At 49.0% G+C, this 11,960-nt stretch overlaps 1 protein-coding gene across 1 annotated transcript in view; it reads right to left on the reverse strand.

Moving 5' to 3' along the window:
• The window catches only part of PHACTR1 (phosphatase and actin regulator 1), a 65,557-nt gene that overhangs the window by 579 nt on the left and 53,018 nt on the right, over window positions 1-11,960 (reverse strand). Inside the window, exons 9-11 of the mRNA XM_008944651.1 lie at window positions 11,170-11,231; window positions 3,136-3,276; window positions 1,130-1,206 (exon numbers count right to left, since the gene is read on the reverse strand). Coding sequence (XP_008942899.1) covers window positions 1,130-1,206; window positions 3,136-3,276; window positions 11,170-11,231 — 280 coding nt within the window. The remainder of the gene's footprint in view (window positions 1-1,129; window positions 1,207-3,135; window positions 3,277-11,169; window positions 11,232-11,960) is intronic.

The raw sequence follows: 11,960 nt of genomic DNA on the forward strand, positions 1-11,960 counted from the left end.
TTCAGTTACACTGGCTATAGCTCTGAGCGTGCCTGGCCTAGATTTTGTGAGTCAAAAACCACTTGATGGCTTTGGAATGGAGTCACCTCAGAAGGTCACATCCTAAAGCTTCTTCCAGAGCTCCCAGCCCCAGAGCAGCTGGCTTGTCTCCAGCTGTGGCAGAACCCCAGCACAGCCCTCCTTGCACACCCTGGGAACTGCAAGGGAGATCACTGCTGCAGGGCAATATCTGCATAATACATGGGGTGAATTTTAAAGCAATTATTAATTTACACACCTAAAAATCCCCTAATACAAAATTAATTTTGCCCTAAGCTTTTCTGTATTTATCTTAACAGTCCTGACTGCATTTTTTATGAGCACCTGGCTGATGGAGGTGTTAATGGAAGGGCAGTGCCACTTGTGTGCCAGGTCTGGCTGTCACCTGTCAGCACCACCCAACAGCATTGGGCTCAGAGTCCCACCAGCAGCTGGGCTGGTGCTGGTCTGCAGGGACCTCACCTCAGGCAAAACGCCCCGAGTCCAGCCCACCCCAGCAGCAAAGCCAGAGCTGACTGGGCACAGGCTGTGCCAGGGGCCGTGCCCTGGCCTCCCACTCAGAGCCAGGCTCTCAGAGAGGAGGGTTCTTAGTTGGGGGTCATGGGTAAGTCATTCAGACTCTAGCTTTTTAACTAGAAAAAAAAGCCTAAAAGTGTTAAAAAGAGTGAGTCTCTTACAATGCCAGTCTTGTGCAGGGCACGTGTGTGTGGGACTTGGGTGTACACTCCTCCCTACCCTCTGATGTGCTGCCTCTGCAAGAGTCCCCTGGTTCCCTGTCCTCCACCAACACCATCCCCTTTTGCTACCAGAACACTTCTTTCTGATAACAGAGATGCAGCTAGAGCAGGATGATTTAACACATAAAAAGAAGGTGACACTGAAGACTGTTGCCCGCACACCAGCATGTCCAGGGCACCATGAGTTTGGGTTTGTCTCAGAGTTTCTTTCACAGCCTGTAATTCTAAGTGTTGTCTAGACCTCACAGTGTGTTCAGTGGGTGTTGGAGAAACAGCTGCTGGGCTTGTTTGGTTTTTTTTTTAAAAAAACAACAGTGTTCATTGATAGTCTTAAAAAATTAATCTCAGCTTACCTTGTTAGATGCCTGCTTAATTCATGAACTTCCATTTCAGTGCTTTTAAATTCATTAAGCTCTTTTCGAATGGCTGCCTGCAAAGGAGAAATAAACTCATGAATGTATAAATGAGAGAGAGCAAAAGAAGTTCACTTTGTTCTCCAAACAGTGCATTAAAAATGAAGCAGATCTATAACATTATTGGAGGGATAGATAACATTATCAGAGAGAGAGAGAGGAAAACATAAAAGAAGACTTTAAAATGTGGAATGGAACAGAGATAAACATGTTCTAAATCGTGTAAAGGGAAGAGATAAGTGCTTTGGCAGAATGGCTCAATTTGGAAATGCACTGTAGGCAATGCAGATGCAGAACTCAATCCTGGCTTATTATGTTAAAAAAAAGTTGCCCCCCAGTTTCTCAAACACTGTGACCTGTTTCAGAGCTGGACTGTGAGTTTACTGGGCCTGAACCCTGCCAGGCACATAGCTGGGATGGCTCCTGCCTTTCTGTGGTCCTGAATGTCCTCAGGTGAGGTGCTCGTCTGCCCTCCTCCTCCTCCTCCTCCTCCTCCCTCCTGACCTTGCTGTGCCAGCTGCTGAACTGATCCAATGCACTAATCCAGCAGAAACTGAGCCACAGGCCAGTACTCAGTGGCCACAGAGACCCAGTTACCTGCAGCTCATGGCCACAAGGGAAAAGAAAACCAGGGGTGACTGGCAGGAAGAGAAATAGGAAAGAATAGAAAAAGGGAGGGGTGACACAGAGGGTCTCAGCTCTGAGGTAGAGATGGCACTCAGAACTGGCTCAAGCCCCAAACTCCCTTCATCTTAGAGACGTCTGCCAGGCGGTGCCTCCATCCCTGGGGCCAGACCAACGGCCCCGCAGCGGCCCCAGGGCCTGCCCTCCCCACACCAACCTGCTGCTCAAGTGACTCTGAGGGAGGCAACGTGGGCTGCTGACTCCCACAGGGTCCAAAATCTGTCCCCCTGCATCCCTCGCCTCCTGGAGAGACTCACAAGTTCCCTTTTCAGGCCTCTAAGAGCTGTTATGGATGAAGTCAGACTGAAGGCAGCACCCAGCAAGATTTAGTGTCAGACAGAAAGTCCATGACTGAAATCTAGTTTTGCACTACATTCAGCCTGTGCTGACCCGTGAAGATGGTTATTGAATCAAAGCTCTGGAAGAAAATAAGCTTTTCTAGGGTGTTGCAGCTCTGTCAGGCATTTTAGGATTGCTTCCAAATTGTCTGGCTGTTTTTTCCAACAGGGGGGACAGTGGTGGGGAAAAGCAGGTCGGCTGGCCAGCAGCCATCAGAGTACCACCCATGTGACCCATAGGAGGGAGGTTAATTCCCTCCCTCAGTTACCAGCTGGGAGGGGTAACAAAGTCAGTTGAACAAGATCTTGTCCAACCTGGTGAGGTAAAATGGGTCAGGCTGATTTAACCCCGTATATTATGGTCTGTGGGCAGTCCAGAGGAAGGTTTTTGTTTTTTTTTTCAGATCAGTTTATGCTACATTAACTGATCCAAAGCCAAACTGAAAAAGCCATGTGCCAACCAAGAGAAAAAGTGGTCACAAAACTGCCCAAGCCCTCTGGTTAAGTGATACACGTAGAACAGGCTGCCCTGTCCTCTGAGAGCAAACCCAAGAGCACCCTCAGTGAGTGGCATGGCCAGGAATCCTCCTCCTGTCTCTGAACACTGGACATCATGGTCTCCATCACTACATCAACCCCACAGCAAAGAAATAGGTACCTCAAAGCCTTCAAACTATCAGCCTCCTAGTCCTCGGTTCTTACAGTGGCCATAAAGTGTTTTAAGTCTTCTTCCCCAGGCACCACGAAGAGCCTCAGGATGTGACTCACAATCTGCCTGCCGTTTAACCCTCTGTCCTGGCAGAGCCACTGAATTCACAGAGTGCTGGCAGGTGGAGGTTCACTCCGTGGGACCCAGGGGGTGCTGTCTGCTGTGCCACGCTCCAGCCGTTCACACCACGGCCCTCCCAGAATCTCTCCACTTACTTTGTCGGCGGCGGTGAGCCGTGTCCAGGGTTTGTCTGCCCTCCTGTCGTAGTCCTGCGCGTCCGCCACCTCCACGTAGTCGCTGAAGCGGATGAGGATCTTCCTCTCACGCAGCTCCTCCACCGTGGGCCTCTGGCTCAGCTGCAGGATTGGGGAACGAGTGGAAAAAGACATCAGGACTTCACTTCTTCCCTGCAGGGTGCTGCTCGGGGATTTATGTTACTGCAGCCATTGTTGTCACGGTAAGAGGGTTCAGCTACTCCCGGTGTCATTGTTTCTATCAACACTTGACAGAACTACTACCAGGGAGATGATAACCTCTTGTTAGAGCTCCTTGACTATCGTCCCACCCTGCTGCTGGAGCAGCCCACGGCTTGCTGCTGGGGAAGCAGCTGTGGCTGGACACCCCGGCTGCTGGGTGAGGCTGAGCACCCTGGCAGGAGTGAGGTGGGATGCAGGAAAGTCTCCTACTTCTCCTACTTCACTGACATCTCAGGAAGAGAACACAACCACAGCACAGCCTGAAAAGTCCCAGCTTGGGCTGTACACTCCTCAGCCTGGAGCTGCTGCCTGTGCTTCTCTGCTGCCCAGCAGAGGCACCCAGCAGCTCCTGCCCTGAACTACGTGCTGAAGGTGACAGGTGACCCCCTGCCCATTCTGACAGGCTGCAGCCTTGTCCTTGCCTCCAGAACAGGCAGGCACCCAACACTGGCCTGGCTGCTGCAGCTGCTTTGTGTCGCTGCCTATTTGGCTTTTAACACTTTACACTGCATACCACAAGCCAAAGTACAACAACAAAGTCGCCAGGGTGGGTTGTAGCTTGTCCAGAAAGCAGCTCTGTTGTTCCAGAGCATTTCTTGCAAATCCTGCAGCCATGGTCAAAATTCCCTTCTCAAATTCGTAGCGTGCCAGTAGTCCAGGCCCATGGCTAGGGACAGGAACTGGCTGGCAGGGATCAGTTCTCCTTGAATGCTCAGCATGCTGGTTAGTGTCAAAAGCAATGACACAGAGTCACAGGATCATTAAGGTTGGAAAAGGCCTCTAAGATGATCAAGTCCAACAATCACCTGACACTACCATCACCACTAAACCTTGTCCCCAGGTACCACCTCTACCAGTTTTTTTGAACCCCTCCAGGGATGGTGACTCCAGCACCTCCCTGGGCAGCCTGGGCCAATGCCTCACCACTCTCCCAGGAACAAAATTCTTCTTAATATCCAACCTAAACCTCCCCTGGTGCAACTTGAGACCATTTCATCTTGTCCTATCACTAGTAACTTGGGAGAAGAGCCCAACACCCACCTCACTACAATCTCCTTTCACGTAGCTGTTGCATCATAAGGTGCTACATGTATGGGTGCATGTGGCTGTGCATTAGCTGCAAAAGTTCCACCATTAGAGTGAAACATCTGTAATCACACATCAGGAAGAATAATGCCCCACTGACAATGAGCTGCGTGGGGTATTGTGCTGTTCCCATGCACTGGAACCAGGTGTGTGCTGCAATACTCCACCCTTGTGAATAGTGGAAGGTGGAAATATTTCATCAAATGCTCGAGACTATTCGGCAAAGTTCTTTAGGCTCCTGAATCCTGACGTGCAATTCCACCTTCTTCCCAGATGAAGTATCCAAGTTCCCTGCAGGATTCAAAGCAGCCAGGATACCAAGTGGAGGGTGAAAAACCTCTTCTTAGAGAAGACACACAGGAAGAACGTTCCTCCTGTTTCTTCCCAAAGCTGCCCAAGAAAAACCCCATTACACGTGCTGACGCTGGGGCCAGCCAGAGAGCTGGGCTGCAGGGAGCTCACCAGGGAGCCTGACTTCTGAACCCAAGGCTACACATTTTGGGGACCTCTTTTTTATAAAAGCAAAATGGATTTACAGCACACGTAACTTTTTTGGCTTTTTTTTTTTTAGACAACAGGGTAAATATATCTCTGAGCTGGAGGAGCATGTCAGAAAAGCCAGAGGGCACAAGGAAGTGGATCAAGGCACACAGAGATTAAAACCCATTATTTCTCCTCCCAACAGAACAGGATTGCCTCTTCAGCCTGCAGCCCTGACACTACACCTGAGTCGCCTGCAAGCCCAAGACATCCTGCAGTTAATAGATGGGCTTTTCACAAACTGAGGAAACCCAAAGTGCTGCACCGTGCTCGGAGCAGAATCACAGTTACACGAGGAGTGAGGCTCCTCTCTGTCCCAAACCCACCCTCAATGTGATTTCAAACCAGTAGGTTTTTCCAGCAGCCCCAGTACTGCAGGTTTGTTTGTTAGCACTGACAGGTTATTATTCAGACAGCACACCAGAGTTTTGCTTCCAGTTACTTAAAATCCAGCCCCTCACTATGGGAGGAGAGAATCTTGAGGATTTAAAATCTATATTATAATTTATAATATTATTACACCCCAAAACTTCAAAGATAAGGGTGAGACTTCATCTTTAATTGGACCAACTGCTCCTTTTCTCCTAGCAGCATGAATTAAGGCTGAATCACCAATATCATCTGCACATTTCTCAGCATTTCTCATTTTAGGCCATAGATGTTGTTTCAGAAGGGGATTTTTTTTTGTTGGTTTTTAATGCCTTATTACATTGAGTAAGACAACACCAACAAAATACAAAATCCTGTGAATTAAACCATGTGTTTCTAAATGGCTACAAGGGCAGCAGGAACCCCAACAGCTTTCCCAGCTGGAAGAGGACTTTCAAAAAAGGACTGGCTCTATTTCACAGCTCCTGTCAGCTCCTGACACTCTCTGGTGTTGACCTCCACGCTGCACTGGGCCTTAAACAGCTAATGTGGCTTCCTTGGTGTGCTGGGTGTGGGCTCAAATCAAGGAAATGATGTTAAGGAGAATGTTAAGAGCCATGTGATGAAATGAGACACAACTGAGGTAAGTTCTCGTGTTTGCAAGTGCACAAAGATCCCACTGGTGCCTCCCTGGCACACTTGGCACCACTGATGCTCGCCGGAACCCTTTGGTGGGTGTGAAGAATGGGGCACTGAATTATACAGGCAGAAATGCCAAGGGCACAAGCACATTATGAAACTGGGTGTTCATGTGCATTTTTCATTCTTAGGTGACACCTGAACCTAGGACAGACTAAAAGCTGCTGCTTCCCTTCCTGTGAAGTCCAACAACTGCTACTGTGTATTATCTTTAGATGCCCTGCCTTGGCTAGAGGAGCCTATGACCAGTGTGATGTCAGGAACTCCTCCACCCCATCAGGGGTGGGCAGTGGCTCCAGCCCCCTCAGCAGTCAGAGCACAGAGCCTGAGCAACCAGCTCCAGGGCCCCAGGAGGCCTGGGGCAGATCCATGAGCAGAGGAGAGATGCACTCACAGCCAGTGCTCTGGCTACGAGGGTCCTGAGATCCACAGCTTACCCCACGTAGTTCATGTGCACATAGAAATCTACACAGATTTACATCTATGAATACATACACACAATATAGATTCAGTACATTACACAGCAGATACTAAATGCAAAGAGAGGGACAGCCATGCTGGGTGATCTAAAAGCAGTTAATTAAAGGTATGCTATTTGAATGGTTAACAGACTGCCCTGCCTCCTCCTCGTGCCACCTTAGAGATTTCTGGTGAGCTGCTGAGCACGAGGGCCCCTCCCTAAGTCTGGGCTACCCAGAGCACCCTTAACTCCTACACAGCTGGGGAAACAGCTTTGCACAACAGACTCCACTGTAGGTGTCAGCTCAACGTCTCTTCACACTGAGAGCAGAGCTCACCTGACATCTCACCTTGGAGTTTAAGAGCAGCAAGCTGTGGTCTCTTGGGTCAAAAGTGCTTAATGCTACAACAGTCCTTCTCGGGCAACACCAGAGAATGAGCTCTGCTTCCAGCAGGGAGAAAGAGCTGGGCACATTTGAAGCTTACACTGAAAGGACACAGTCAAGGACACGATGCAATTGCCTGCACAAGGTGGTGGTGCTCCAAGCTGGGAGAAAGGGACCTTCCTGAACTGGGCCCTCACCAGCCTGTGTTAATGTCTAAGGGATGTGCCCGTGTGTGTCTGGACTCCTGCTGGGTGTGCCACCCGGGCACTTGGGAAGGTCTGTGAGCCAAGGGAGCAGGTAACTTTGTATAACCTCATTGAGTGTGCCCAGGGCAAAAAGCCCTTTCCAAGTAAATGGATTTGTACTAATAGAAGAGCAGTCTACATAAGGCAGGACCTCCCATGTCTCCTCACGGGAGGTCAGGTTCTCCTCTGTATATTCTGGAGATAAAAATGGGCATGCTTCAAGCTTCATACTAGGGAAGGGAAAAGGGAAGGTTTCACACAACCCCTTTGTCCTGGCATGGGAACTGAAGCAACCCGCCACCAGGTAGAGAGGAGGGGGAGGAACTCCTGTGAGCTTGGTCTCAGGATTTAGTCAAATACAAAATGCTGACTGGGCTGCACCTCAGGCACAAACAAGCTCATTGTCTTGTCCCTTCCCTTGCCTGCTTTGTGACCTCATTAAAATGTTATGTTGTTACTCAGGGAAGAAATCAAGGTGAAAAAATCCAGATCCTAACTAGCAGTGCACACAACCCCCTCTCTGCTTTGCTCCCCACCTCTTGTGGTAAGACACAGGAGCAAGATGTGATGCAAATGCCCTGAAGACCTTTCCCTCTATGGATAAATACAGGTTATCCAAATGAGCTGCTAACCTTTTTTCTTCCCTGACCTTTCCCCTCTCCCCTGCCTCCCCCTGCCAAGTGCCACCTCTCTGCAGAGTTCATTATTTCGAGCAGCCTGTGCTGATGCAAGCCAGGTCAATTAAAGGCAAGATGGAAGAGTGAGACATTTGCCTGGGAGGCCACCAGTGAACAGAGAGTTCAACTTGTACCGGGGCAGGAATTTAATGGGAGCAAAGATTTCAGATTATTGCAAGGGTTTTAAGAAACAGTCACATCTTGTAATTTTGGTGGTTGTTATTACAGCATGGAGATTTTTAGTTTTGGAGCTTGACCTTGGGGAAAACTTGGCTATTGACAGTGGGGGATAGGAAGCAGTGAACAGCTGTGGGGAACGGGGAGCACGATGCCATTTGGGAGAAGAGAATGTAGGAAAATAAAGAGTTTTATTCCTCTTTGCAAGTGATTTGTAAGGTGTTCTGTTCCTCCAGGCTAGGTCTCTCTCTGTGCAGTGGAAGTCCCCGGGGAATTCAGGCTTGTGTTAATTGCTTTGGTGCTCGGCCAAATTCACTGTGGTTTAGAGAGGATAAATTCTTAGTAGTGATTCCTGGGGGCCCAGATCTCCTCGTGGAGGGGACCTGCTTGCCACACTTCTCCCAGAGAGCCTCTGCACATTAATATTCCTGCAGTGGCCTTGTGGGACAAGGAAAAAAAATGTGGATTAGGGAAAAACCCTTCCTAATCCATGTTTCTCCACTCAGATGAGGCAAGTCCATGCCCAAAGCTGCTTGGTGGGCCCTGAGGGGCATGGAGAGGGAGCACACTGCTGGCTGGATGTGCAGAACCCATCCATGAGCACCTCAGGGGACAGGCAACTACATTTCACCTCTCCTTCCTTGGACAGGAGGGACACGAGCTACAGAGAAACTGCACCAAGCATCATTTGCCTCCATTCTGCTCTTTAAATGACAGCTATTCCCTATCCCCAGTTAATTTGGAGTTAGAGGAGTCTGAATCGTGCATTCAGGGGCAGCTTGCTATAGGTCACCTGATTTTCTAGATTTTTTTTTAGAAATTGCTTGTCCAGATGATGAATTCAACTGGATATTTACTGCTGACTTTAATAAGGGATCTAGACCTAGCGAGGTAATCTTACTTATTACAGCATGTCATGTTACAACTTATCTTCATAATACTGTAACAAAATGTCAGCACTGAAGGAATTTTAAGAACACCTTTTAAATGGATGAGGTGGGTTGTTCCCAGTGGAGCAACTCCACCAAAAAAAACCAGGGACAGCAGCAGTTTCTATAGTGCAAGGTCAAAAGTCTTGTCAGTGGCTTCTGCAGAACCTGCTTCCCTTCTGATTACCACGTGGCAGCCTCTGTTGAATTTACCCTGGGGCTGGGTGTGCATTAAACCCCCGTGCAAACAGAAGGGTCTGCTGGGCAAAACACGGGCTGTGCTCAGTGAAACTTCTCTTTCACCTGAGGTTTGAAACCCGTGGGTAACAAGGCTGCAGTGCCAGCTGACAGGAGGAGTCAGACACCCTGCTGTAGACACGATGGCACATCTGGGAGGTGCTCAGGACAGGAGACAGAGCTGGGGAATAACAGCCAGTTCTGCAGGAGTCACTAGGTGGCTGGCATTTCTAGTTGTCACCTATCCACATGCACACTTTAGTCACTTCCTTCCTCCAGTGATTTCTCAGCTTTTATGACGGTATGTTTGGTAGGTGAGAACAAAATTTGTCATTAGACCAGACCTGTGGTTCTTTCCTTAAAACTCCCTGTGCCACCAGGGCAATTTCCAATGGTTTAAAAAGATGAACCCTATCAAAAATGCTAAGCCACGTTTCTACCAGCCTCACAGACGTGGGGGAGAAAAACCTTTACTAGGGAAGAAGCCAAAAAAGACCAAAAGGAATGTGACTGGAGGTATGAATGTTAAGGAACCAGCTGCCAGGGGCTGGGGCTGCTGCTGCTCTCCCCGAAGTGCAAACGAGGCAAAGAAAGAAATCTCAGAGGAAGCTGCTGAGCTCTGGGGGAGCAGACACTGCTGTGATGCTGCAGCAGCTCGGTGTGGCTGGGGCCTCTGCCTGCAGAAGACAACTCGTGTGCTCTGCCCCTTTCCCTGGCAGGCAGCAGGCTGGGTGTGGGGAGCTTTGCTTTGTAGCTGTGACAGCTGTCCATCAAATGGCACCAAGCTTTGGGTGGGATTCCTGTCTGTGGTTACCCTTCCGTGGGAGGGAAATGGAAAGCCTGGCAGGGTGGGATTTCTGTGTCCTGGGAAACATCTGCAATGCAGGTAGGATCTTTCCTTCAAGGCAGTGCTATGAGGGGATGCCAGACCATCCCTGCCTTAAATCTCAGGGATTTAAGTGTGTTAAAAACAATATTACAGCTCTCTGGGATGCATTCTTAGCTCCTGCAGACAACAGGAGTTTGAATTCCTCCTTTGGTGACTGAGAACTCTGCTGATTTCCCTGAGCTGAGATTTTTGCTCTAAATGCAACCTTTCCATCTATATGTAAAACCCTTTCCTTGTCATCTCTTATACCACGAAAGCTTGTGATCACATAGGTCAAAAAGACTAAGCCACCTAAAAGTGTGCAGGGAGGGGGTGGTCCTGCATCACAAGCATGTGAGTTTTTGGGAGGCTTCCTCCACCTTTGGAGACAGGAAATATGTCAGTGGTGAAATAAAGTTAGCTGGCAATAAGAGGATGGTTTGTTGGCTGTGTAGGTTGGGACATCTGTAGACACCTGCACCAGCTGTGAAACTGAATGTGTGTCTGAGAGGACTGTTCTTCAGTTTTAAGAGTAAAAGCCTTTGAAATGGGAGGGAGATGAAGAGCTGTCAGTGTTGTTTGTTCACCCTCCCCTGCTGACAGGAGATTGCTTCCTGCACTACACGCCATTGGTGAGTGACTGTCTCTAGTTCAAATGCCTCAAGTCACAATCTCCCTTTCCAGAAGTTTATTTCCCATTTTTATGCCTTTTTTTTTAGGTGGAATTTTCAAATGCAATAAGCAGTTTCAGCTTTGTTCTCTTTGTAATGGCTGCAGAAGCCATTACACCTCCAGGCAGCAGGGCCAGAGCAGTGCTAGGCTCTCTATCCTTCACTGTTCAAAGCTTTTTCAGCCAGGAAGACCCAATCTTTCTTTGTTCTGTTTCAAGATGTTACCAGCAATAGCCTGCAAAGTGATTCCCTCCACTCTCTGAGGACTTACACCCTGTAACGCTGGTGATTTCTTGTAAAGATTTCTTTAAAGACCTGTTTCACACACTACTTTTGAAAATGGTGCTGAGGAAAATGAAAAGAGGCAAACAACTGTGCAGCAGGGAGAAAGTCACTGTAGCATCATAATAGGATCAAAGTTGCTTCTCACCTTACGTGTTAATCTTCTCTTTATCTCTCGTTTTTCCTCCTGCTCCTCTTGCTCATTCCGGGCTGCAAAAGATTTACAAGGATCTCAGGCTGTGGACTCACCAGGCATGTACAGTATGCAACAAAAGAAGCCTCTCCATCAGGAGATTTCTGTTTCAGGAGCTCTCTGATGCACAGCAGGTCCCCCTGGGGCTGCTGGACTTCCTCGATCCGTAGCTACCACATTTCTTCACACACTCCCCAAACAGCTCCAGCCTCCTTCCCTCCCCTGTGTTGGCATCTCTTCATCTGTGCCACCCTCTGCAAGGGCCAGGCAGCAGCCAGCTCTTCTGAGCAGACCAAGGAGTGTCTTCCCACCATGAGCCTTCACAGCATCACAGTGGAGCATAAAAACACCCTGGGGAATTCACTTTCAACATGAAGCCACAAGATGACATGTTACAAGCTCTTCCCTCAACGGGACAATGACATGTACCTACACTAGCACTGCAGCAGCTTAGGAGCTGGCTGCCATACAGGTCTTTGCACTGAACTTCACTGCAAGTCCCTAGAAGCCCAGGTGCCCAGCTCCTCACTCAGTTAGGGTCATTTCCACTGCTTCACTGATGGCCAGGCTGCTCCTCACTCCAGTCACAGCCATGCGCAGGGGGAGAGCAAACACAGCTCAGCAGCTTTTCCAGCGAGCACCCTGAGCCCCTGGGGAGGTCAGTTTTCACTCAGACAGGAGCACCTGAGGCAGGGATAACTCTGCAGGGGATGTTACAGGTCTGTCACAATGCCCACTGACTTCAG

This window comes from Merops nubicus, unplaced genomic scaffold (assembly GCF_000691845.1).
Source record: "Merops nubicus isolate BGI_N331 unplaced genomic scaffold, ASM69184v1 scaffold1997, whole genome shotgun sequence".
Taxonomy (NCBI): Eukaryota; Metazoa; Chordata; class Aves; order Coraciiformes; family Meropidae; genus Merops; species Merops nubicus.